This window comes from Zonotrichia albicollis, chromosome 17, assembly GCF_047830755.1.
Source record: "Zonotrichia albicollis isolate bZonAlb1 chromosome 17, bZonAlb1.hap1, whole genome shotgun sequence".
NCBI classification, from domain to species: domain Eukaryota; kingdom Metazoa; phylum Chordata; class Aves; order Passeriformes; family Passerellidae; genus Zonotrichia; species Zonotrichia albicollis.
The window spans coordinates 8847844-8873684 of record NC_133835.1 but is presented as its reverse complement, the minus strand read 5'-3'; the positions used below and the strand labels follow the sequence as shown (position 1 = coordinate 8873684).

Below are 25841 nucleotides of genomic sequence, written 5' to 3'. Positions count from 1 at the left end.
GAGCCTGCTGGGGAGGTGGCGGGGATGCTGCGGGGCTGATTATTCACAGCTTCCCTCGCCCCGATTGGCTCTGCCGCCGCGCACAGCCGGGCCCCGCCGCAGGAGGAGACTCCGTGGCCATAAAAGCGGGGTGAGAGGCAGCCGGCGGCGAGTCCGGTGGGCAACCGGGGCGGCACCGCGGGGCCACCTGCCAGTGTGGCCTTGCCACCGATGACTGGCGCAGCCTGACGCCCGTGGAGGGACAGCCACCGGCCACAAGCCGTCCTGACTTGGCGAAGCGGGTGCTCGGCGGGACAGGGAGCAGCGGCAGGTAGGGCTGCCGGGGGTGGCATCCCCCTTCCATTGTGTGGGTACAGTCAGGGCATCGCTCTTGCTCCCCAAAAAGCAACAGTTTAAGAACAGCACTGCTGAGAGTGGCTTGTGGTTGGACTTGAGTTATTTTGGGGAGCTTCCATATGTCTGTAGGTCCCTCCTGTCCCTTGAGTGGTTTCAGAGCCCGTGAGCAGCAGTCCCGAGCTCTGCTGGGGTTCATTTATGCGCTGATGCTGTGCCTGCCATCCTGGCAGCAGAATCACCCAGGGCTTGCAGGGGCAAAGGGAGTGGGCAGAGAGGATGGGAGGGTTCTCTCTCCCCCTTCTTGGCTCAGGCAGCAGTGTGGCTGCAGTGCTTGAGTGATTCTATTCCAAAAGTTACCAGCTTTTTGGAGAAGCCTTGTCCTGATGGTGTTTCCAGGAAATTTTTGGAGGTGAGGAAAGGAGACGTTGGAAGGTTGATTGTTCTCCACAAGAACTATGTGCAGGACCCAAACCCGTGGAGTTGGACCTGTGTGGGAGGAGGGACCTGCTCAGAGTGGGAGAGCTGTTCACATCCTTTGTTAGGTATAATCACAGGTTAGTCAGGATGGGACCAGTCTCTGCTGTCCAGCACACACAGTCCTGATTCCTCATCTCTCCTTGGGTCACCAGGTCTGTAACTGGCCCCTGGGGTGCATGGATGATGCTTGGGGGTTTTCCAAAGCAAAGCCTGGTATTTGAAGTGGAAATGGGACAGGGAAGGAAGGGACATCAGCAGGCACCTGGCACAGGTAGGATGTGCTGAGAGTGGCCACAGAGGCTGGGACTCAATGCTGGCATTGCCAGACCCTGCCATGGACCTTCCAAGGTGTTCCTGCAGGAAGGATGGCTCCTCCAGGTAACGCAGGATTGAGCTCGAACTCTGCTTTTCTTCTTCCTCCCTTTGTGTTCTTTTCGCTTTTTCCTCCCCGCTGCTTCTTTCCTCTTTTGTCCAAAGCCCTTTGTTTTCTTCCCCTTTTCCTGCTCCCGTTTTGCCAGTCCTCCTCATCCCAGCTCCAGGAGCAGGCAGAGCACTGCTGGGACATTTGTGGCACCACCTGGACACGGTACATTTGCAGTGGGGTGTCCCAGGGTGTCCTTGGCCATGCTGTGCTCAGGGAACTGCAGCTCCCCTGAGTGCCATGAAATCCCCCGTCGGCAGTAGGGTGACAGGGATGGGACACACCGTGTCTGGAATGCCAGAGGTCTGAACTGTGCAGTGTCAGACAAACCAGCATGGGAACGTGCCCGGTGCCGTCCCTGTGTGCTGCTCTGGCAGCACCCACGGGGATAGAGGCAGCGGAGGAGCAAGGGAGGGAAGCGGGTGGGGAAAGGGAAAGAAAAGGTTCCCGGCGGGGCTCGGCGAAGCTGTTATCAGCTCTTTGTCGGAGCTTCATTCCCCCTGGAGCTGCAGCTGGCACCTACCTGTGCGGCGGGCACGTCCTCGCTCCTCGGGGCGGTCTCGGTGGCCCTGATGCAATAAGGGACTGTCCCCGTGTCTCAGAGTCCAGGCTGGCTGAGGTCCCACCGTGCCCCTGCCATCCTGGGCAGCTGCCATCCCGTGCCCTGCCACACTGCCAGGGCACTGCGAGGATTCACGGAGCTGGCGGCTGTGCAGCCAAGGAATGCAGACAGCTTGACACACGATGGTGCAGATAATTTAAATTAAATTTTAATCCAGCATGAATTAATACTGTGGCATTAACAATTCTTCATCAGTACCAATTACAGTACATTAGCTGCTACTGCTGGAGAGCACAATAGTCTCTAATATGCGTCATTAATGTGTAACAGATCCCTCTGGGTCATGCCTTACCCACCCTAGATAAAAGCAGCAATGGAGGCGGGCAGGGATTTGCAGCCAGTGCACCCCTTTGGGGCTGGCTCTTACTCCAGGGCTATCATGGTCCCAGTGGCACCGTGATCCTGTGGCACTGCTGCTGGGGTTGGCAGGGGCCCCTCCAGCCTCACCCAGGGTCAGGTTTAGCACTGCCACCTGCAGAGCCCCTCTCCCAGCTGAGCACAGTGTCCTCATCCATCCACAGAGGCCAGAGGCTCTCAAACATCTGGAGGATGGTGATGGTGGTGTGCAGGTAGGCTGGAACCCAGAGTCCTCCTTTTTCCCTTCTCCTGATGCACCAGCCCAGCAGACTTGGTGAGTGGGAAGGAGGGGAGATGAGGCTGCTCTGGTGTGGGGTACAGCAGCCTGGAGTGAGTCCACACTGGGCCATGACATCCCCCCATCCACCTGCCACCACAGCTCCGTTTGCTGGGGCTCTTTTCCCCAGGGCCAAGGGGAAGAGCTGGTGATTCATCTGCCTGCGCCATGCAGACGTGGCAATCACAGAGAAACCCAGTGCTGGGGGAAAAAAGGGACTTTTCTTTTTAATGGTATGGAAAGAGATGGAGAGGAACCGAGAGGAACTGAGATATGAGATGAGATACGAGATGCAATACTGTGGTCCTGCCCACAGTGACTTGGTGGCCACCAGGGGCTGGCAATGGCTCTGGCCTTGTGCCAAGGACCAGGCTGCAGCCAGGGTAGGGGCTCACATCTTGTGGTGTCCTTGCTGGGAGCAGCACCCACAGGTGAATCATGTGGGAATGGGCACAGGCACAGGTCCCTGCATATGATCCCAAGAGCAGCTCACAGATGGAGGTGGTAGGTGCCCAGTGCCTATAGTGATGGCCCCCAGAGCTGGCACAGGGATGGTGACAGGCATTGTGCTGTCTTCCCCTCTCCAGGCAGCGTCTGCAGGGCGAGATGGCACGGTGGGCACTGGCACTGGCACTCTGCCTGTCCCTGTCTGCAGTGGCATCTGCCGACTGTGTCACCCAGTGCTCCCTCTGCGCAGCCCAGAGCCGCGGTGCCGAGAGCAGCGTCCAGCCCCTGGTGAGTGCCAGCCCCACGGGGACGTGAGCCAGGGAGCCACAGCAGTGGAGTGTCATGGGTGCGGGGTGGCAGAGCTGGGTGGCACCTGGTGTGCTGGTCATGGGCACCCCAAGGTGCTGGGGTTGTGCAAATTTGGCTTCTCACCGAGCTGAGCAGCACGGTGGGCATGGACCCCTGGGCTCGGGGTGGGGCGGGAGGAAGGCAGGGGCTCACCCCGAGTACCTGTGGCCGCTGTTTTACAGATGTGCCTGTGGGAATGCCAGGGCTCCTTGTCACCCGGCCCTGAGTGGGAGATGTGCAGGAAGGCGCTGGCGCTCCTGGCCCCACTGGTGGCCCTGGCCGAGGGGACAGAGCCATCCCCACAGGAGGCAGAGGAGGATGAGGCAGAGCCAGAGCAGGCTCTGGGCGCTGCAGAGCTGCCACCAGCGCCGGCCAAGCGCTACGGGGGCTTCATGAAGATGATGTCCAAGGCGAGGCTGCTGTCCCTGCTCCGCGAGAACGCTCACGCCAAGGGTGGCCTCAGCAAGAAGTCCGGGGGCTTCGGCCGCAAGCCGGGCGAGCGAGCGGCCCCCGAGGACTACCCGGGGCCGGCAGGGGACGGGGACGAGGAGCCCACAGGGGCCGAGGGGCCGGAGCTGCACAAGCGCTACGGGGGCTTCCTGCGCCGCATCCGGCCCAAGCTCAAGTGGGACAATCAGAAGCGCTACGGGGGCTTCCTGCGGCGGCAGTTCAAGGTGACCACGCGGTCGGACGAGGACCCCAGCGCCTACTCAGGGGAGGTCTCAGACCTATAGAGCCAGGCATGGCTCCCCACACTGCCACTGCCACCCCGACTGTGCCATCACCCCCAGCCCTGTCCCCTGCCCGGCCCAGTGTGGCCAGTGTCACCCTTGCCTCATTCGCTCAGGGGACCGTGAGTTCCATCCCATTGTCCCTCTCTGGTTCACCTGCCCATCCTGTGTGCAGAGGGGACAGTGCCACTCCTCCGGCTGCTGGTGGGGTAGCTGTGGCCCAGCCCAGGGTTCCCGGGGGGTATTGCTGGGGACAGAGATCCTCCATCCTCCCGTGGCTGCTGGAGCACAGCAGCATCTGCAAACTACCAGAGCTGAGCTACAGGGCAGGGGGCTCCGAGCACTGGGAAGGATGAAGCAGGGCTGGACCGGGGAGGCCACGGGCAGAGGTGGCTGGTGGAACCACAGCACTATCACCAGGTGTTCAAGCACTGCTGAGCCCAGCCCTCACTCCCCTCCCCGAGCCTCTCACAGCAGCCCACCGATCCCAGCACCCTCCTGGTGCCCCTGGGCTCCCCCTCCAAGAGCGACTCCAGAGGCAGGGTCAGCCCCAAGCCCCAACACCCAACTCCCCCTGCAGTCAATAAAAGGCAGATGCCAACGAAGCTGAAGCCATCTGGGTGCTGAGTGTGCTCTGCAGGGCAGACCAAGCACCCCAAACTGGGGTGCCCAAATGGGCCAGGGGTGCTGGTTGTGAGAGCAGCACACGGTAGTGTCCTTCCAGTGCCATTGGTGCCAAAAGGAATGTGGGGCCCCACACACCTCTGGAGCCATATCCTGAGGGTGAAAGGGCCATCTCAGCTGAGCAAGCCATGCTCAGCCTGCTGCAGGGGGCTGTAGGGTGCTGGCAAGGTACCCCCTGCAGCAGCAGGCAGGGGAGACTCCCTTGGGCATCACCACTGCTGCCCAGCTGGGAAGGGGCAGTTGTGCTGAGGGCAGGGGGCAAACTGTCCCTTTTCTGCTCAGTGACCCCTCCAGCAGCAGCTCAGAGCTGAGGAAGCCCAGCCTGGGCAGCAACTTCCCTTTTAAGTGTCTGTGTAGCCCCACATGGCAGTTCCTGGCTCTGGTGCGACAGTTCATGCCCCAGACACAGCCCAGGCACCAGCTCCAGCTCACTCACAGCACAGGCTGGAGCCAGCACCCAGCCTGCCTGCACACCAGTCTGGGCACCCCAGCTCAGCTCCCTGCCCATGGGGTGCACTGCTCCCCTCCCTCATGGTGCCCAGGGGAACCAGCACCACAGCCCCCATCCCAGCCTTGACCTCCTGCCTTCCCTGCAGCACACACGACAGGGCTGTGCAGGACGAGCCCTCCTCTCCTCCTCCCTGCAGGACACACAGACCCCCAAGCCCACCCTGCAGCCCCAGTGCCAGTGCCAAGGTGACCCCCCTGAGCACAGGGACACGCTCACGTGCGGGAGCAGCACAGGACTTTTCACTTTTATTATAAAAATATCTTGCAAGCAAAAAGAAAAAAAAAAAAAAAACAAAACAACAAAAAATGTCTGTACAAGCAGTCACATTGCTCCCAAAGCACCCCAAGGACCCCAGGTGCCCTCAAGCCCCCTGCACTTCCACTGCTGCAGGAGCCAACAGAGGGTCAGACTCCACACGGTGGCCCAGGTAGGGGGCACAGGGAAGACATTTGTCCCCATGGGTGGGCTGGGGGGAGCCTGTTTGGCCCCCAAGACAGAGCTGGGGTGGGGGGAGCATAGAAGTCTCTTATAAACTCTGTAGGGTTTAGGGGATTCTTTACTGAGGCCTCGGTCTTAATTTTGCACATCTTATTCTAGTGTTAAGTACACAGCAGTACACCCACGTACAACACAAAACATTGGGGGTTTCAGCTCTAAAAATTAACAGTTACATGTCAAACAGTCAAAACATGTTACACGGTACCTGCGGGGAGCTCCCAGGGGGAGCCAGGCTGGGGGGCCCTCGCACGCTTTGTACAAGCCTGGGGCAGCGCTGGTGGGTCCCAGGGCAGGGCAAGGCTGAGCACAGGAAGGTGATGATGATGATGAGGAGGAGGATGCTTGGTGCTGAGGAGCCAGACCTGGAGCTCCCCTGGACGGCAGGGCGGGGGCCTTGGCTCGTTGGCCTTCCAGCCTCTTGGCCTTGTGGCGAGACAGAGGTCCCGCAGAAGGGACACTTGGGAAGAGAGGCGGACACTCAGGTCCTTCCTTTAAAGCCAGAGTTTGGTGTCCAGGCGTGGTGGCAGAGCCCCAGAAGGCAGTGTGGGGGCCCTGCTGGTCCTGGGGAGCCGTGGGCCAGGCAGTGGCATCCCCATGAGAGCTGGTGTGGAGGCACTGTACCTGTCCCCTCAGCGCAGCTGGAGCTTCCCAAGGAGCTGCTGCTCCGCTGGCTGAATCTGCTCGCGGGCAAACCCGGCACACTGAGGTTGAGCAACCCTTGATGGGGGTCCTGAAGGGATGGAGCTGGCAGCCCCAGGACCAAACTGCCCCCAAAAATCATGTCTCTCTGGATGGGAGAAGACCCCCACAAGTACTGCGGGCTCCATTTCCATCCTAAAACACAGGTACCGCAGCGCATCCTCACATCGCTCCCGCTGCTTCCAAGAGAACAGTCTTAGGGAGGAGCAGAGCTGTTCCCAGCAGGACAGGGGGTCCCTGCAGCCACTGATCACTTCCTGGTGATCTGGACGCTGGCATACTCGGAGCCAGCCTCCTCGGGGCGCGGGGCCGGCCGCTTGGGCGCCTTGCTGAGGTGCACCATGTCCAGGTCGGCGTAGGTGAGGTTGTCGTCGCCGTTGGGCGCCTGGTTGCTCTGGATGCAGGCGTACTCCGACTGCTGGCTCATCTCCACCATCCGCCGGATGCTCTTCCTCTCCTTGTCGAAGTTCAGGTCCGCGTAGGTCAGGTTGTTGGGGTCGGATTCCTGCATGAGGCACCAAGAGTCCCTCCTATGGAACGATGTCCCTGGACCCACAGCCCTGTTCTGGAGTCAATCCCACTGCAGCTCGGCCCGGGGCACCTCAACCTTGCTTCTATGGGAGAACAATGCCAGCAGCCACCACCCTGAAGCCATGCTCTACCCCATACTACAGCTTCACATCGTGAGCCATCCCATCACCCTGCTCTGGCTTCAAAACCACTGCCACAATTCCAGAGCTGTCACTGAAGCCACTGCATCCCAGCAAGGCCAGACTGCCCAGTGATGCCCACGCGGGAGCTGGCAGAGCCTGGGTGGGATGGACAGATTGCTGCTGATCACGACTTCGCTCGTAGCTGCGTCACCAAATGCAAAATAACTCCACAAATAGCCTGGCTGGCTATCGCACAGCTGGTTCTCCAGGCAGCACCAACCCAGACTTTACTGGGAGGAGAAGGAGAAGAAGGAGGAGGAGGAGGAGGTGGTGGAGGAGGGAGGGTGAAGGCAGAAAAGGTTCAGGGAAGTGGCTATCCTCTTCCTGGGGCGGCCTCTCTTCCACCTCCAGCCACAGAGTGGAGACACTGAGATGTTTCACTGAGAACCACCACCCTCCACTCCCATCTCCAGTGGCACCCAGCCACTCTCCCTCCCCACTCCCAGCATCACCCACCTGGGTCGTGGCCTCGCTGCTCTTCTCTGGCTCATGTAACCTGGAAGGAGGGACAAGAACAGTCAGATGGATGGAGGGTCCTGTTGCCCTTTCCCTGGTGATGGAGCAGCTGGGGAGGTCAGATGCAAGCCAAGGTCCTTGCAGCTGCACCCAGCAAGACAGGTCCTCAACATTGGCTTGTGCTGGTCCAGCTGCCTCTCTGCTGGCCAGAGACCAGCTCCCACCATTCTGCTCAGCCCCACCACAAGCAAAAATCCCCAGAGCCCCAGCTGGGGAGATGGGCAGAGACTGTGCTCCTGCCTTCCCCTTCACAAGTTTTGGGGATACAGCTCTGTCCCAGTCCTGAGGGACTCTGTGGACTGGGGGTGTCTAGCTCAGAGTTCCCACAGGTTACCCAGTGACTAGAAGAGATTTGCACTCACCTGGCAGACGGTGAGCTTTTACCCGCTGAAAGAGAAGGAAAAAATTAGGAAAAAACTTAGGGAAAAAATAATTCAGAAAACAAGATAAACGCCCCATTTCCCTGGGCACAGAGATCACATGCAGAGACTGCTTCAAGGACAAGGACATATCTTTTCCCAGAGGCAAATGCTTGCAATTCCCTGGAGTTTCAATCAATTTCATTCAGGACTGCTCCTGGGGGAGCACAGGAGGTGCAGGGCAGGATTCAGACCAGCCAGAGTTTTCCCTGCAGCCTCAAACAACATGGGCAGCTCTATTCATCACCCCACTGGGAAGGACCTGCAGCTGCACTGCCAGGAGTTATTGTCCAATAGGGCAACGTGAAACACATGGGAAAGAGAGGAAAAACGGGGTTGGGAGCAGCTGTCTCCCTGCCCCACACTTGGCTCCCTTACCCTTGATCTGCTTGGTCCGGATCAGGTACAGAATGGCAGCCACCAGCAGGGCCAGCACGGTGCAGACCACACCCACCACGATGTAGATGAGCATATCATCTGAAACATCACCGAAAAGGTCACCATGGCCCAGGAACATGGTACCACACAGTCCCAGCAGCCTCACAACTGGGACTGGCCCAGTGATGCGTGAGGCACCAAGGAGGACAGCTCAGTGCCTGCCACCGTCACATCCCCCAGCCCCCTGATATGGAGATTTGGTCCTTCAACCAGATTTTGACTGGGGCTTTGAGCTTCCTCAGGGGTGACACCACACAGCCACCCTGCCAGGCACCCCATCCCAGCAGCTCTGACACACCTTTATTAATCTGGAACTTGTTGCTCAATCCTCCCAGGGTTGGGTTGGAGATCCACAGGACGGCTGAGTCGTTGGCAGGGGCCTGGCCATCGTGCACCACCCTGCAGGTGATTGTGGACCCGTTTTTCTCCTCCGTTGCTTGCACCTCCACCCGACTTCTCAGCTCAAACAAGCCCCGGGACACCTCCAGTGGCCCAGAGAGGTTCTGCCCCTTTATCTCAATCCCATTCTCCAGCCAGGAAACGGACACATTAGGTGGGTAAAACTCCTTCAGGAGGCAGGTGAAGACCACGGTCTTGTTCATCTCAGCGGGGCTCGGCTCAGGATGCACATCAATGCTGGGAGGAACTGGGAAGAGAGGCAGAGCTCGGTGTTTGCTGTGCCCCACAGGGCGTCCTGCCCTCCTCCCAGGGACCCCAGCCCCACAGAGCAGCACCCCCATGCGAGCCCCCAGCCCTCACCTCTCAGCACCCTGCTGAGCTGGAAGCTCCCTTGCAGCGGGGCCGGCAGCGTGGGGTGCGTCACGTCACAGGTGATGTGTGAGTGGGCATCGTCCTTCTGCAGGGTCACCTGCACTGTGCTGGACATGTTGTAGGTTTTCATCCTTGACTGAGTGACCTGGGGTGGCTGAGCTGTCATGGGGTTGCCGTTCTTGGACCATTTCACGTCAATCTTGTCAGGAAAGAACCCTCCGGTCGTGCAGGTGAAAGGCACCGACTCATCCGGCATCGCTCTCTGCTCAGGCCCGGACACGAGCGGGGGGCTGGGTTTGGCTGTGGGGAGAAGCACGGGGCCCTCAGACCAGGCTCTGCCCCCTGCCCTGCCCTGGGCCTGCCTGGAGCAGAGTCCCACACAAGGGCACGGGGATGGCCCATGGGATCCTCTCCTGGAGCAGCCCTGAGCCCCTTCCCCATCCCTGCTCCAGCCAAGCAGAGCCCGCTGGGTGGCTCCCAGCAGGAGCTGCTCCAGGAGCCCCACTCACCTTGCACAGTCACCTCAGTGCCACTGCCACGCCTAAAGAACTCATCAGCACCAGTGCTCCCCTTGACAAACTTCACACAGTAGTAGGTGCCCATGTCCTCAGGCTGGACGTTCCTGATGTGGATGGTGAAGTTTGTGTTAGACCCAGGCACTGCCGCCGTCACACGGGAGGAGGGATCCTCGTTATTGGGGTTATAGACAGTCTTGTTCCCACTGCCCAGGCCTTTCAGCCACATCACAGGACCTGGTCCAGCAACTCCAGACGTGACACAGTCCAGGGTGAGCGTCCCCCCCGCTGTGACTGTCACCTTGGCCTGGGGCTGCTGCACAGTGAAGTCCTGACCCGCCTGGGCATCCACACCTAGAGAAAAAAGAGACAAAGTCTTGCCTGGCACCACACATCCAGACTCCTGACGGTTCTCCCAGCCCTGGGACAGGCTGGGCACCCCAGGTGATGGGCTATGGCCACACTGCTCTGCCTGCAGGGCTTGGCAGCAGAGCTGGACAGAGCTTTGCTTGGTGACTGTGCTGAGCCCTGTACAGATGGAGCCCATCCCAGCTGTCCGTGTCTCCAGCACGCTGGGCTGCCTCCCACAGCCACCTGGCTTTGTCAGCCAGGAGAAAGAAGCACACAAAATGAGGTGCTCCAAAGAGCCAGCTCCCATCACCAATGTGATACTGCATTTTCTATCCTGAATATGTCCCATTTTTGCATGGAATCCCAGCCCTGGTGATCCCAGCAGAGCACAGCCAATTCCCCACCAATGCCAGCCAAGCAGGTGCTGTTCCTGCTCAGCAGAAAGCACAGGGAAACATCACCTTTGGAGCATCTCCATACCACTGGTCCCTAATCCAGTCACTTGTGCCACACCTCCCTGCACAGACAGACAGACAGTAACATCCCAGATAACCCTCACTACACACCCATGGCTTACCCAGGGGTTAATTTTGTCAGTGCTTCCTATGCCAATATAGTTATTTCAACCAAATTCACACAAGATTTCAGTCCTGGTCACTGCCTGAAGGAACATTTTTTTAAGCTGCATGGGGAGAGAAGTGGGGGAACCACTTGGATCCACCTGCTGGTAACAGGTGGCTGTGGCACCCAGAACCAGTGTCACGGTCACACAGAGATCTCTGTGTTTGAGCAGGTAATGCTGAGCAGCACGGGGAGCACATGGACCAGCAGCCCACATCCCTCACAGCAGAATCATGGAATCACAGAATCCTTTAGGCTGGAAAAGCCCTAAGATTGCTGAGCCCAACCATTAAACCAGCACTGCCCAAGCCCCTGACCAAACCACGACCGCAAGTGCCACATCCACACATCTTTTAAATAACTCCAGGGATGGTGACCCCACCACTGCCCTGGACAGCTCTCTTACCCTTTCAGTGAAGAACTCTTCCCAAATATCTAACCTAAACCTCCCCTATACAACTTGGAGCCTCCTGTCCTGTTGTTTGTTATTTGGGAGAGGACAATGACCTCCACCTGGCTACAGCCTCCTTTCAGGGAAATCCAGGACAGCAACTTGTGCCAAGGCTTCCCTTGGGACCCAGCAGGATAATCTCTGGCTGGATGCTCCCAGGAGGACCTGCTGCAGGACAAGCTGCTCTGACCCCTCTGGCCACAGCTGGCTGTCACAGAGACCAGAGCTGATTTTTGGCAGCTGTTAATCCCTCCTGACTCACAGCGGTATGTGCTGTACCCACAGATGTTTTCACTGTTGCACTGTGTGTGGAATTACTCAATCTCCATGGCCAGAATTAGCAGGAGCAGTTTCTCCAGACTGCCCCAGTTAAAGGCTTTTTGCCCAGGGCACCAGTCCACAGCATCCTCAGCCAAAACCTTCAGGCCTTGGTGTTTTCCTTTGAAGCCATGTCAGGGTTAACACACCAGCAGCATTCAACATGAGAACAAGTTTTTCCCACAAAACAAGCACAGAGGGACCGAGTTGGTTTGTGTCACGTCCACATGAGTCACTCATTCTGAGCCTTGGTCCTGCACCTGAGCAGTGGCGCCCTGAGCACCTGCAAGACAACCCTGTGTTTCTCAGATGACACCAAAATTGTGGGGAGCAGCCCTGGAGCAGAGGCCTCGTGCACTCCATGTGCTGAACACAGCACTGACACGGGGCAAACACCACCAGATCTGCTTCTGTGGCAGCTTCTGAACTTCTCCATCTCCTGCTGCCGAGAGACCTTTTGCAAGAAATGGTTGAGAAACACACAGAGGAAGTTCACAAGCACAGAAGCATCATCACATCATCCGTCTCATGCCAACCCACTGCACGTGGACGTGACACAGGCAGGGACCAGGCTGCCACAGGCACAGAGACTGGCAGCCCCAGCCCTCCCAGGTACCCAGGGGGCCACCACACCAAGCACTGGCTCCACCAAACTGGGCAAACAAAGCTCATTAGCAGACAGCACTCAGCAAAGCAAGGGACTGCGGCCACAGGAGCAGGAAGCCAGGGCCACCCCCTCCACTCACTCTGTGCCCTGTGATGAGTGAGTTACTCACTGCTCCCCTCTGCAAAAGCAACTTCTGTGGAGTGGTTACCCATGAGGGTCCCCTGCACCGGACAGAACTGCCTGCACGGCCCCACAGAGCCCAACCTGAGCGAGCCGAGCGCCTCCTCCTCATCCTCCCTCTCTCCATCTGCCCATCTCCCCACGAGGCACACGGTGTGCTGAGGGGGAGAGCTGGGCAAGTGCCTGCTTTGGGGCCCCAGAGCTGACCCCAACACCAAAGAGCGTCAGGGTGGGCACTGCTCAGCTCCAAAGGTCATTTCTTGACTGCAGTGGAACATTGAGCTGAGCGTGGCTGGTGGGCAGCAAGGGCTCCCCACCACCTTGGCACAAGGGTCCTGCCTTCCTGGAGCCACGGAGATTTATCCCAGCAAGCAGCAGGGATCTCTCCCAGGGTGCAGATTTGCAGCCACGAGTGGAAGGTCTGTATGCATTCCACAGCCCCGAGCTCACATTCCCTCCTCACCGGGGCAGCAGTGTGCCCGCCTCCCCTGCGCAGGGATTAGCAGGCACAGAGCGTGCTGTTGTCCAGGGACAGGATGCAAGGTGCTTTCCTGCTTTCCTGACTGCTGCTGCTCCCAGAGGATTGAAGGGAAAAAGGGCTTCATGCTGCCGGCTTCACTGGCAGCTCTTGGTCACTGCACAAGAGTCACACCATGAGGCTCCAGGCAGCCCCTCAGACAGGACTGAAATGGGGCTTTGGGGTATTTTCCCTCATGTTCTGCTCTGCTGCCTCAGAGACCCTCACCCAGCTCTGCTCAGATCACCCTGTTCAGGATTTCTGATCTATGGCACAAAGCTCCAGCCAGATCCACCACAGAACACCCCAACCAGGACCACCCCATACCTGGCTCCTCCACTTCCTGCCTGCATCCACCACCCCAACCAGGACCAGCCTGACCCCTTCCTGCTCAGAACGACCCCAACCCCCTGCAGCAGCTCAGAGCAGTGCTCCCAACCCCTCCACCCCAAAGGGAAAACACAAAGGGGAAGTCGGCAGAAAACCCCAGAATACATTAGTTAGAAAATGCAAAGTTTCCACCAAAGCTTCTTTCCTCTTTCTCCCTGAACACAGCTTCTCCTCACATGCAGCTGATGCCTTTCCTTCCCCTTTTGAGGTGCTCACCCAGTGGGAGTGGGAGTGAGAGCCCAGCCAAGCTCCCTCCCAGCAGCTCACGATGTGCTTGTGCACCAGGAGTGGGACATTCAGGGGCTTCAGGCCACAAAAACATGAGACACCACAATTTCTCACTGTTTCCCTGCTTCTCCCCTGCTGCCTGATGACACCTTTTTCCTTAGATTTCAAGCCACTAGGAATTGGAACACGATCCTCTTGCCCCCAAGATCATGGGGAACTTAGGTGCTCTGACCCTGTAATCTGTTCTATCCTACACTCCAGAATTAGCCAAGGGTTTTAGAGCCCTGAAATGCATCACCTGACAGTTCCCACGTAGGTGGGAGCACCCTCGCAGTGCAGACCCAGAGCACTTCCAGCCCAGAGCAGAGGCAGGAGCACGATCTAGCAGAGCCTGCCTCCTTCCCGTTATTCAGTTTAATTTGGGAGCAAAATAATCCCAGCTCTCACTGCAGTGCAAGTTTTCCATGTCGGTGACACATTTTTTTCTATATTCCACCTTTTGAAGTATTTGATATTGAACAGATTGCAAGAGGCCGGGGTTTAATTCAGGAGAGGCTGCTTGGATGCTTCCTGGTAAAAATAGATTTTTTTCCTCTGAAGGAGCTGGGTAAGGAGCTCCGGGATGGCTGCGTGCTCCAGAAACAACGTGCAGCTGGTCACCGGCATCCCAAGCCCCACAGTCACTCACTGAAGGAGCAGGCCAACAGGCAGGGGAACCCCAAAATAATCTTGCTGGAATTTCACCTGCAGCAGGGCTGCCAGGGGCGGAAACTAACAGGTGCTGTCTATAAAAGGCCTGGAATCTGCTGTTTAGGGAAGGCAAGGAGAGCCCTGGGGATCGCTGCTGAGCCCAGAGAAGACCCCAGGGCGCTCAGGGAGGGCTGTAGTAAAGGCTGTGCTTCACATCCGCGACATCAGAGGAAGCCTCAGCTCACAGGCAGCCTCCATTTCCAAGCTCCCCTCCTCCAGCATCAGCAGAAATTCATCCCAAGAGCCAGAGCCCCAGCAGGAAACTGAATTCCCCTTTGGAAGAGGCTCTGTGGAGCACAGCTGAAACCTCTGTGGGGACAGGCTGGCCTGGAAGGGCTCTGCAGGGCACAGTTCCTCAATGGGGCTTTGCTGTTTGGTTTCCCACATCTCGCTGCCTTTGCCCCACAGGAAGGTCTCCTCCAGGACCTTTCCTTTTCCCCTTCACTTCTGCAGAAGCTGTCAGAACAGCCGGCAGTGGGAGCCTGGGCCAACTCTGCTGGAGTTCAGCTCAGTTTGAGCCACGGCCCAGGAGGGATTCGCCATATGGAAAAAAAAGACGTGCACGTTTGCACCTAAAATCAGGGATGCAAACCACTTCAAAACACCAGGGTGGTTTTTTCCCATGGCTGGCTCAAAGAAATGGGGTTCTTACTCCAAGACCACATTTAATTAAGTTCAGGAGCTTTGCTGGAGCTATTCTTTCACGCAGGAAATCGCAGTGGCTCACTGGGAAGCCGTGCTCACCGCCAAAGCCTTCTTGGCTCTCAGCAGCCTGAGTTTTCAGTTTGGGGCCAACACTTCTCAGTTGTGATCAGGCGACTCAAAGCAAGGAGCGTTGTGCTGAAAGCATTTGCTTTCTACCCAAGTTCGCATCCAACTCTTTGCCCAAGCAAAGCTTTGATGGTAACTATTTCAATGGGCTCGGGAGAATGCGGGTTTCCCCCGCGAAACCTGGGCTGGGCTGCTTGTAGTGGGATCTGGCTGGAAGGGATGGGGTTGGAATTGAGCAGAAAACTCAGCAGCGAGATGCTCCTGAAGATGCATCATTATTGCTGCAGGTTTGCCTCAAAAACCCCGTCCCTCTTTGGCAGGGAGAGCAATTCCTTCGAAATCACCCAAAACGAAACACCCTAGAAAGGAAGCATCCTTGAAAGCAGCAGTCAGCACAGGGCTCGGTTCCTGGTGGGATGAGAGACCTCCCACTGCCGGCAAGGGAAACAGCCAAGAGTGGCACACTCTGACTGGTCCTTTGCAGTGTCCCCCAGCTTTTACAAGGGTTTGGTGGAGCCATGAGCCTGTGAGAGGTCTGGGGCACCCTGAGGCGACACAGGACTACACGGCCAGAGGTGTTGCAATTCCACCGCCTCAGTGCCCAACAGCTGAGAGCCCACAGCGGGGTGAAGCAGGAGGGCAGCAAGAAAAACAAGTTCTTGGCAGAGAAAACAGGCAGCCCTCACCAATGCCCCCTCCACTACCATCTCCAAGTGGGAATTCCGGCTGCTTGCTGAGTTTTGCCTCACCCATAGCTGGCAGGGGGTGCTCGCAGATGGGTGGGAACAACATGCCTCTTCATGCCCCTGCCGAATTCCCTGCTTCGCTGGGAAAGGGCATGTCTGCCTGCCTTGAAGTTGGGTTTGGGAAGAGGCGAGGGCCCCGCGGGAGCCCCTCGGCCACCGCCGCTCTCTAGGTCACCGCAGAAAGGTCAAAGCAACCGTGCGCGGAGAGGCGGCGTCATGTCGGTACCGGAGGTGTGCGGGGAGAGGATCGGGGGAAACGGGGGACAGGGCAGGGAGACAAGGGGGGCACAGGGCAGAGGAGAGGAGCAGGGAAAAGGGGGGAAACAGGGCAGAGCGGGGAGAGGAGCTGTGTGGGAGGGAAAGCTGGAAAACAGGACAGAGGAGGCAGGAGCAGGATGGAAAAAAGGGGGGAAACAGGGCAAAGCAGAGGAGAGGAGCAGTGAGAAAGGGGAGGACAGGGCAGAGCAGGGTAGCAGGGTGGGAGGGAAAGAGAAGAATAGGGCTAGGAAAGGAGCAGGAAGGCAGGCAGGAGCCATGGCTTACCGGGCAGGGCGAGCAGCAGCAGGCACGGCAATGCCCAGGCGGTGCGGCCGGGATCCCGGGGATGCGGCTCCATCGGTGCGGGGAGCGGAGCCCGCGGCTTCAGAGCGCGGCCCCGCGCCCGGCTCGGCGGCTGGGTTTGATAAATAAAACAAATTAAAAAAAAAAAAAAAAAGAAAGGCAAAAGGCAAAAAAAAAAAAAAAAAAAAAAAAAAAAAGCAAGAAGCGCAGAACTGCAGCTGGCGAAGGAAATCGCCCTTCTCAGCCCCAAAATGAGGAAGGAGGCCGGGCTCCCCCCGTTCTCCCCCCGCGGCGGGCGGGCAGCGCACACGCACGCACCGACACGGACCCGCGGCCCCGCCGCGCCCGTGGGCACCGGAGCGGGCTCGGGGCCGCTGACGGGGCCGCCGCGGCGGGGCCCCGGGCGGGCGCGTGCCCCGGTGCCGCGCGGAGCCGCCTCCCCCCGCGCCGCGCCGCCTCCGTTGCCGTGGTACCGGGGAGGGACCGAGCCGGCCCCAGCTCCGAGACCCCTCCGGCTCCCAGCAGCCCCGGTGCGGCGCCGCTTCCCACCGTGGCGGGGGCGAAGCCAGCCCCGCCCGCCCCGGGCAGAGTCCTCCGGTCAGCCCGGTGTGCGGCTGCCTTAAGGTGGGCTGGGAGGGGATCCCGGCACCGGCCGCCAGCAGCCCTGCGGTGCCCGGTCCCTGCCCGCCGGGACAGAGCGAGGCGGCTCCGTGGTCCCTGGAATGGGGGCTGGGGATCCGCTCACTCGCCACAGACTGCCGGTGTAGGCAGCGCTTGGGCACGGCCACAACACACAGCCCTGCATCCCCGAGCTGGGACTGGGGACAGGAGCACACACAGCCTTCGGGGTCCCGAACACACAGGGACCACCGGGGCTGAGCCAGGACCCCCCGTGGCAGAGGCACAAACAGTGCACAGCGTTGGGGTGCCAAGTGCCCTCCCAAGGGACAGGTGAGCCCATGGCAGAGGCACAGGGGGTGCTTTGCCGGTGCCACAGGGACAGGTCAGCTTGGCCCACAGGGCTCAGGGCCAGGAGGGGACACTGGTGCAGCACAGACAGGCACAGGGTGGATGGGGAGGGAGAGGAGATTCCTGCCCAGCACGCTGGGAGAATGGGGACATCCCCGTGATGTCCCCTCCGAGGGAGCCTGCAGCAGGCAGAAGCAAGACTCTGAGGACAAGGCAGCTGTAGTGGTGGGCAGGGCTGAGGAAGAGGCTGTCGGGGTGTCAGCATCCATGGGATTCGTGTCCCTGCACCACCCTGCTTCTCCCTGACACCAAGTCCTTCCCAGGGGAGTCACAAGGACACATTCTCCACTGCCTGCACCTGTCACAGCTTCTCACACCGCCCAGGGGCACTTCAGCCAGGCCAGGCCAGGTACCTGGGATGCCAGGTGCGATGCTGGCAGCTCCCAGCACCACCCCACTGTCCCCTCTGCCCTGGCAGGGACGGGGCAGGCGCTGCAGAGCAGGAGCTCCCAGCCCACGCAGCTCACACCATCACTCTCCCACACTGGGCTGGGTCCCCGAGGACAGCGCTGGGTGCACACTGGAGGACCCGCTGCCGGCTCCCCCTCCTCCTCCTCCTCTCCCTCCCTCTGCAGGCAGCCGCCAGGGCTGTCGGTTTTATTTAGAGCCTCGCACAAACACAGCCGAGATATCTGAAGTGACTTGGCACCATCAATCTGCGCACGGCGTCCGCCCGCGCATCCCCGGCCCCGCCAGCCTCCCCCTCAGCCCCAGCTACGCCCATGGGGCACATCCAGCCTTAATTTAGCGCTGCTGGGACCGGGAACCACTCCCCAGGCTTCTGCACCCACCTCCCTCTGCCATCCCCTGGCAGCTGGAGGCTGCACTCAAGCTTTGTGGCCAGTTCTGATCCCACTGGAAAAACTTTTGTGGCCAACAGCATTGGTCCTGGAAAGCCCAGCACAGCCATCATTTCCCTTCACAGAGCTGGCCAGAGTGGCCAACAGGGAGCAGGGGTCCAGAGGAGCACTTGGATTTGGCCTTTTGTGCACAGCAATAATTTCTTTGCACAGGGATGGGACACAGGGAGGACACATCACTACAAGAGGGACACTACACCTCAGAGGAAGCAAAGGTGCTAAGCTCTGCTCTCTGGTGACCGACCAGTGATAAGCCTCCAGGGAACTGCATGAAGCTCTGTCAGGGAAGTTTGAGGTTGGTATTGGAAAAAGGTTCTTCTACCACAGGGTGTTTGGGTACTGGAAGAGGCTCCCCAGTCACAACCCTGAGCCTGTCAGAGTACAAAAAGCATTTGGACAATGCTCTTGGGCACAGAGTGGGGTTCTTGGGGTATCCTGTGCCAGGACAGGAGTTGGACTTGCTGATCCTTTGGGTGGGTCACTTTCAGCTCTGGATATTCCACAGGATTAGCAGTGGATTGTGGAAGCCCTGCAGCTACACCACCATGGGCAGTGCATCCCACCCAGCCCAAGTCCAGGAGCAGAGACCCTCAGGGCAAGTGAGTGCCCAGCATGAGGGCAAATGCCAGGGACACACTGCAGCCATTCACAGCCACCTCTCCTGGTTTATTTTTACATGGAAGCACAGATCCTGAAGGCCTGGTTGGCTTCAGCCTGCCTGGGATGCTCTGCTCGGTGTGGAAGGTTCAGACAACCTGTTCTGAGGCGATTTCAGAGCAGAGCCAGCCTGCACACAAGCAGCAGCCACCGCAGAGCGCTCGGGAAGGGAAGTTAGAGCTTTAAAAAGCTCTGCAAGAGAAGGTACTGCACAGAGCAGATGGTGCGGCGCGAGCTTCCCGGGAAGAGCTGCTATTGCTCCCCATTAGGAAGCATATGGGCAGGCTCAGCTGCCTCCCCTCCCACCCATGGCCCTTCCACTCTGCATCACAGGGGCCCTGCTCCAACATGAGAGGTCTGGAGGATTCACCCTGTCAGGGCAGCCCTTGCCCTGCACTGGGAGTCAGGGAGAGAGAAGCATTTGGCTCCTTGCGCTCCTGAGACAGAGGGACAAGGCAAAATTTTGGGAGTGCAACTCTGCCATCATCATCATCATCCTTCTGTACAGAACACCCACGGTGAGCAGGAGGCTGCAGCACTGCTTGGCAGGCCGGGCAGCAGTGCCAGGCTCTCTGTGCTGCCAGCGGGCACCCAGGCTGTGCTTGCTCTGCAGCATCTCCCTGCTTCAGCTCAAAACCCCTGCTCCGGCAGGGAGGATTCCAGAGACCCCAGAGCTGGGCTCTCCCTGGCCCCAGGAGCTGGGCAGCAGCCAGCATGGGGACAGGGCAGTGTTTCTGGAGAGCTTTTCAAGAATGAGTTGATTTTCACAGCTTTGAGGCACAGTGAGGAACTCACATCACGCTGCTAGCACCTGTTTGGGGAAGGCACGAGCTCCACGTGGGCTGGGCCAGGCTCAGCCACCCCTGTGGGTTTGGGTGCTGGGCAGGCAGGGGTCTGCTCCCCTTCCCAATTACCAACCACAGGCTCAATGTCCTTTTTGTATTCCCAGCTGGGCAGCTCTGCAGGATCTGCTCCCTCACCCATCCACACACAGGGACCCCCAGCCAGAGCAGCAGCACCCCATCTCTTGTCAGAGCCTGGCAGCATGCAGTGGGAACAATTACAAGACCAATCCCAGTGGAAAGTCCTGCAGCACTGGTTTTGCCCAGACTGTTCTCTCATGCCTTAATCAGCTCCTGTGTGATCCTCTCCCAGCCCGACTGCCCCCCCGGGAGCAGCGGTGCCTCCCCTGGCTGCAGGGCATTCACAGGGGATGGAGCTGGGAGAGGCTCCAGTCCCTGCCCTGCAGGGCCAAACCTGGGCCTGCCAATGAATCACATTTCACTGAGGGAGGTGGCTGCAGTCCTTCTCTGCCTGGAATCCCCATCCTAGCAATGGGGTGGCACAGTGGGCAAAGCACCAATAGCCTGAGTGGCCACATCACACCTGGACACAGCAGCTGTCCCAAAATGCTCAGTCCACCTTTCAAAATCCAAACCAGCTTAGGGATATAGAAAAAAATACCAATACTTTAGACATCAGCCTGGAAAATACCCCAAATTCAGCATCCAGAGGTGCTGTTTTGGGGCTGTGGGCACAGAGCCATGCCCAAGCACCAGTGAGCAGCCAGTACTTATGGGAGCCCTCCACAATAATGACTCAATGCTCTTAAAGGTCTTTTCCAACCTCAAAGATTCCTTGATAAACCAAAAAACCCAGTGCCGCAGGGACTCACCACCCTGGGGAAACTCAGAGCCAGCCTGGCCCAGTCCCAGCCACCACCACCTCCCAGCCCAGCCCCTGAGAGGTGCTACTTTCACAGCTCACCACAACAAAACACCCTGTGGGACCACATCAGAGCACCAGGCCCACACAAGGTCTGTTCTGGCACCCACAAGACAGTGCAGCCTTCATAGTGCTTCATGTTCCCCCCATCCATCCTCCAGCTTCAAAAACTAATTCCAAGACCCCTCCAGCTTCAGATCTAGGTGGGCACATCCTCCAGCCTCCCCCCACCCCACCTCTCAGGCTTCAGTCAGCACCCAGAGAGGGCTTTCAGCTGGGAGAGAAGCACAAATGTCTCTTGAAGCGGGGAGCACCAATTACACTGCTGATATTTAGGGCTTCCAGCACAACAAATGGAGCTGCAGCTTCATTAGGTACCTTGCCAATTTAATCCGAGACATGCAGTACAGGGGAAGCTTAAATTAGTTTATCTCATGTTAACTTATAACAAGCAATATGTCAATGTGGGCATGGCTTTCATGGACTGTGACCCAGGGAAGGGGCACCCACAGCCCTCTAAAAGTGGATTTTAGAAGCAGGGGTATGTAGCTTACCTGTCTCCTCATACTCCTGTGGTAGCATCCACCATCATAAACACTTGCAGCCAGGGAAGGGGTGCATCACATCACCCCCTTATATATGGGAGAGACCCTGGATGAGCTGCAGGGGCTTTGTTAGGGCTGTGATTGCCAGGGAAGGGTGGGGTAGGCTGTGGAGGATGCTCTGTGGGCCTGGGTTTGCTCCTCACCTCTTGAGGGGGCTTATGAGAGCTACCTGTAATTGATTTAGCCGAGCTTTTATTGGGTGATTTAGGAGTTACAGCTGAGTTATATCAGCTCTCTCAGGTCTTTGTTGGGGCTGTGGGGCACAGTTGGTGTGGGCTGGAGGTGAGGTGTTCCTTGGCATGGGGCATTTTCTGAGGAGGCCCCTCTGTGCACACTGCCTGGACCCCTTATTTCTGCCCCCTCCTTAGGGTTTTGAATCACAGCCCACTTAATTTTAGTGTCCCTCTACCACTGAATTAATCCCCAGCACTGCCAGGATCAACTGGTTCCCTCCAAGCCCCTGCAATGACAATGAGGGAGGGCTGCAGCTCTGCCTGCTCAGCTGGGCTTTGCTGGGTTGGGGTGATGCTCTGAGTGTCCCCATGGCACTGTCACCCTGGCCTTCAGCAGTGGCAGCAGAGCCCAGTGTCAGCTCACCCACCCACATTAGAACATCCACCATCCACAAGCAAGCAGGAAAACCCCCAGGCTCCAGCAGGGACTGTATTCACAGGGCAGCTGAGCCATCCTGGGGCCGGGCTGTGCTCCCAGGCTGTGCCAGCCAGCAGTGGTGTCCCGTGGGATGCTGCAGAGCAGGGAATTGCCCGGGCTTCCTTAATGCAGCCCAGCACAATCGCACTGCTCACACTCTGGGGGAATTCCTCACGGCTGTGTCAGAGCAGGAAAGGTGGCTTATATCCTGTGCCTGGCCTGGAAACGGCCCTGGCTGACCTGAAGTGAGGGGTTTTAGGGTAAAACTGCTGACAGGCTGGGAAAACACAGCAGCAGCGTGGGCTGGGAAGGACAGGGCTGGCAGTGCTGGCGCCTGTGCCCGCCGAGGTGCTGCGAGTCCTGGCAGGGCTGTGCTGACCTTGGCTGGCAAACAGGATCCTCCCCTTGCCCCAGAGAAGGGTTTGCTCTCTGTGTGGGTCTGCAACACGTGCACAGCCCCGGGACTAAGCTGCAAGGGAAGTGCTGCAGTGACCATCCCTGGAAATGTCCAAAAACATGTGGATGTGGCACTGGGGACATGGTGGGTTGGCAGTGCTGGGAGAATGGTTGGACTCAGTCTGAGGGGGCTGTTCCAACCTTAACTGATGACAGGGACAGGGCACAAGGGAGAGCCCCCTCGGGGCAGCTCAGCAGGGACACAGGGTGGCCTCAATCCTGCACCCTTAGTGCAGTGGCTGCAAAACTGGGAGATGTCTGTGCTGTCTGCATGGGGCATGACTGGGCTCACCCCAGCCCTGATGGGCTCCAGAGCCACAGGGAGCCTTGGTGCCCACCCTGGGACCCTGCCCCAGCCCCAGGAGCAGAAATGCTGTGGAGGAGGAAGCGGCAGGAGCAGGGGGGAGGGCAGGCAGGGTGCAGGCAGAGCTCCAGCCATGCAGGGACAGTTCAGAGCTGGGTGTTAATCATTGATGGACTCCTGGGAGCTGTTTAAACTAAAGCCTCCCTCCCTGCTCTGGAGGGGGAAGTTCTGCACCGTGCTGGCTCATGGGGATGTGGTGGCAGTGCCAGCACCCAGATTCCCAGCACACAGCCAGCCCCACAGAGCAATGCTGGAGAAGACCTTGATCTCCCCTTGGTGGTACCAGCAGGACTGTGGTGGAGCCTGGCCGAGGGAAGAGAGATACCATCTCAGTTTCCAATGCCAGTTGTTGGGGTTTTTCTCTGCATCCTCTCCAAGTTCTTTGTTGATTGCAAATCGTTATCATGAAAGCGCATCCGAGGCTGCAGCAGCAGATAACGCTGGAGCTCAGAGAGGCTGCACTGCCTCAGAGTCCTGTGGCAGCTGCGGATGGAAATAAAACTGCTAACGTGGGGGATTGATCATGTTCAGCCAGCTCAGCCCATTGCTTCCTGCTTGGCAGAGCCCTTGCTGTGAAGTGCTAAAATCCGGGCTCAGAGGTGGGATTTGTGCTGTGGAACCTGGCGTGTGGGCATGGCCCCTGGGATGCCCCATGGAGGGCTGACACATGGCACATGGGGGGTAGGAGACCTGGTATGACCCTGTGCCACTCTTTACTGCAAAGGAAGGTGCTGTGTCCAGCAGTGGGGACTTTGTGGGGTCATTTGCTGGGTCTGATGCCTCACAGTGGGAATGGCACGACTGCTGGGATGCAGGGGGGCTGCACCCCCTGAAACAGCCAGCCCTTGGAAGAGGATGCTGCCCAGCCCTCAATGCCATCCCCAGCCCTCCTGCCAGGCTGTCCCTGTGTCACTGTCCCCATGTTGTCCCCATAGCCGCCCCAAGGCTCAGGAGCCACATTCCAGACCTGTTGGCTCTATTTTGGCCCCGTTGAGACTCGGTGCTCTCAGATCTGTGGGGCTGGGCTTATTCTTGCCCTGCTGGAGAAAAACGCTTCTCCGTGGGGTTTCTCTTGGTCTGTCCTTTTTTTTTTTTAAGTTGAAAGCAACAAAAATCTGGGGGATTATTTCTGGTCGGCAGGATCCACCACGCTCCCGGTGACTGCATCGCTCCGAGGGGCTGGCCCTGATAAGAAGCTGCAAATCCGAGCTGCCAAGCGCTGCCATCCCGCTGGAGCCTTGGAGGGGGATCAGGGATTTAGAGGGTCTGTGTGATGTCTAACAGGTTTAGAAAATATTGCCTGGGATTATCCACTGGCGGCGGTGCCCAGAGACCTCTGAGCCGCGGCGGGTGCCGGCACTGGCTGGTGTTTGCTGAGGGGGGTCTTGTGTGCTGAAATCTGATCTGAGTGTGCCCGCTCGCCTTCGTGGGCACGTTCCCTCGTGTGCACACGCGTGGATGTACAGGAGCAGCAGCTCTGGGGCTGTGAATGGGGCTGGTGGGGGCTGAGCCGTGTCCGACCCCGGTGGGTGCCAGCCCCGTGCTGGGTCTGGTGTGCCAGAGGGGTGCTCCAGCCTTCGCCGTGCTGCAACCCTGTAGGGGCAGCTCCTGACCGCCAGCGTTAATGATATCCACCCAATTAGCCCAGCCTAGCCGCAAGGATTAGCGGATGGAACCATCATCCCAAGGCGTAAGCAGTTAACGCTGCTAATTAACCATCGCGTGAATCCCAGCCCGGGCACAGAGCGCAGCGGCCGCGGGCAAGGGGCGATGCCCACCCAGCCGGGCTCCGGGAGACCGGAGCTGTTTACGGAGAATTCGCCGGGCTCGGAGACCCGTTATTTTTACACGTTGCCATAGCTACTGATGCCATTATAAAATTAAGCCTGAACCATGTGGAAGAAATGGATCTGTCAGGAGGAATTATTTTCGGGAGCGCGCTGTGGGTCCGAGCCCAGCCGAGGGGTGATGGGGGTCCCCGCTGGAGGCATCCCGACCACGGGCACGTCCCTGCACCGAGGCGCCGGGCAGGCTGCAGAGCTCCGGCATCGCCGGGAGCCACCGGCGCCAGCACAGCCCCTCCGGGCTGGCAGCAGCGCTGGGCACGTCCAGGGCGAACAAAAGCCCGCTGAGAGGGAGCTTTCAGGCCGTGCTGTGCTCCCTCCCGCAGCGCCTGCTTTCCCCCTTCTCCTGCCTCTCTCAATATTTTTCCCTTTCCCTGCACTTCTCTGCAGAGGGACACTCGTGCGGGCTCGGGGCAGCCAGCGCTGGGGACACGGCCAAGCACAGCCACGCTTTAACCTCGCTCGGTGCCGGGAGGGACAGCGAGCTCCAGGGACCCCACAGCATCCCGCCCTCGGGACAGGGACCCCAGGGACCCCAGAGCATCCTGCCCTCGGCACAGGGACCCCACAGCATCCTGCCCTCGGCACAGGGACCCCACAGCATCCTGCCCTCAGGACAGGGAGCTCCAGGCACCCCACAGCATCCTGCCCTCGGGACAGCGAGCTCCACAAGGAGTTTCCCTACCCTGAGCTCTTCTGGCTGGACAAAACCCCCTGGAGCATGCCCAGGAGCATGCACAGCTCACTTCAGGTACAATGTACATGGGGATGTTGGAGGACCAGGACCACACCAAGAGCTGATCCAGCATGAAGAGCCCTGGGAACTCCAGTGCAGGCAGAGCCCGTCTCCCACCCACTCTGGGACCCTCCCTCGGGCACTGTCAGGGCCCAGCCCTGCAGCTTGATCTGCCCTCCCGTGCCGGCTCCAGAGGGTGATTGTCTTTGGGCAATGTCCCGTCCAACACTGAAAGCACAGTGTGACTCTTTCTTAAGCACTGGATGTTTCTGTTTGTCCCATGGCCCTGGAAACCCCTCTTTAATCACTGCCAGAGCCTTGGCCTCACGGTGTCCTGCAGTGCATGAGCACACGGCCAAAGGAGCGTTGGGCACAAAGGATGTGCGTGACACTTCTCAGTTTCACTGCCTACCCCTTCCCCTTGTGACTGAAGAGATGAGGAATGGTCCTAGGGCAGCCCCCCATCCACTCCACACCCCTTCAGCTCCAGGGATTTAATGAAAATTATTCCAGGTTGGCCAGAGAGGTTCCCAGCAGCAATAACTGCAATAACACAACCTCCTACTGGGCACCAGAGAACCCACAGGGAAAAGCAGCATCCTCCAAACACCTTCAGCTCTCAGCTAAAAGCCCTGGTCTGCAG

At 58.7% G+C, this 25841-nt stretch overlaps 2 protein-coding genes and 1 long non-coding RNA gene across 4 annotated transcripts; 2 read left to right on the top strand and 1 right to left on the bottom strand.

Annotated features, from left to right (window-relative positions):
• The first annotated feature begins 96 nt into the window (after positions 1-96).
• PDYN (prodynorphin) lies at positions 97-6473 on the top strand. 2 transcript variants are annotated; one of them, XM_074553730.1, is made up of 4 exons: positions 97-310; positions 2378-2425; positions 3078-3225; positions 3468-6473. In XM_074553730.1, the coding sequence occupies exons 2-4, from the start codon at positions 2406-2408 to the stop codon at positions 4017-4019; spliced, it is 720 nt and encodes a 239-aa protein (XP_074409831.1). In that variant the 5' UTR covers positions 97-310; positions 2378-2405; the 3' UTR covers positions 4020-6473. The 2 variants fall into 2 exon arrangements, with proteins under 2 accessions (XP_074409831.1, XP_074409832.1); XM_074553731.1 differs by lacking the exon at positions 2378-2425 and having other exon boundaries at positions 104-310.
• Positions 5429-16989, bottom strand: LOC102063964 (tyrosine-protein phosphatase non-receptor type substrate 1). The gene is made up of 9 exons (XM_074553705.1): positions 16745-16989; positions 16254-16383; positions 9775-10134; positions 9254-9565; positions 8793-9140; positions 8435-8533; positions 8000-8024; positions 7578-7617; positions 5429-6913 (listed from the first exon to the last, which is right to left on the bottom strand). The coding sequence occupies exons 2-9, from the start codon at positions 16324-16326 to the stop codon at positions 6659-6661; spliced, it is 1512 nt and encodes a 503-aa protein (XP_074409806.1). The 5' UTR covers positions 16327-16383; positions 16745-16989; the 3' UTR covers positions 5429-6658.
• Positions 14997-24725, top strand: LOC141731106 (uncharacterized). Its single transcript, XR_012583028.1, has 3 exons — positions 14997-15941; positions 18314-18455; positions 23759-24725. It is a non-coding gene; the product is annotated as an uncharacterized LOC141731106 (long non-coding RNA).
• The last annotated feature ends 1116 nt before the right edge of the window (positions 24726-25841 follow it).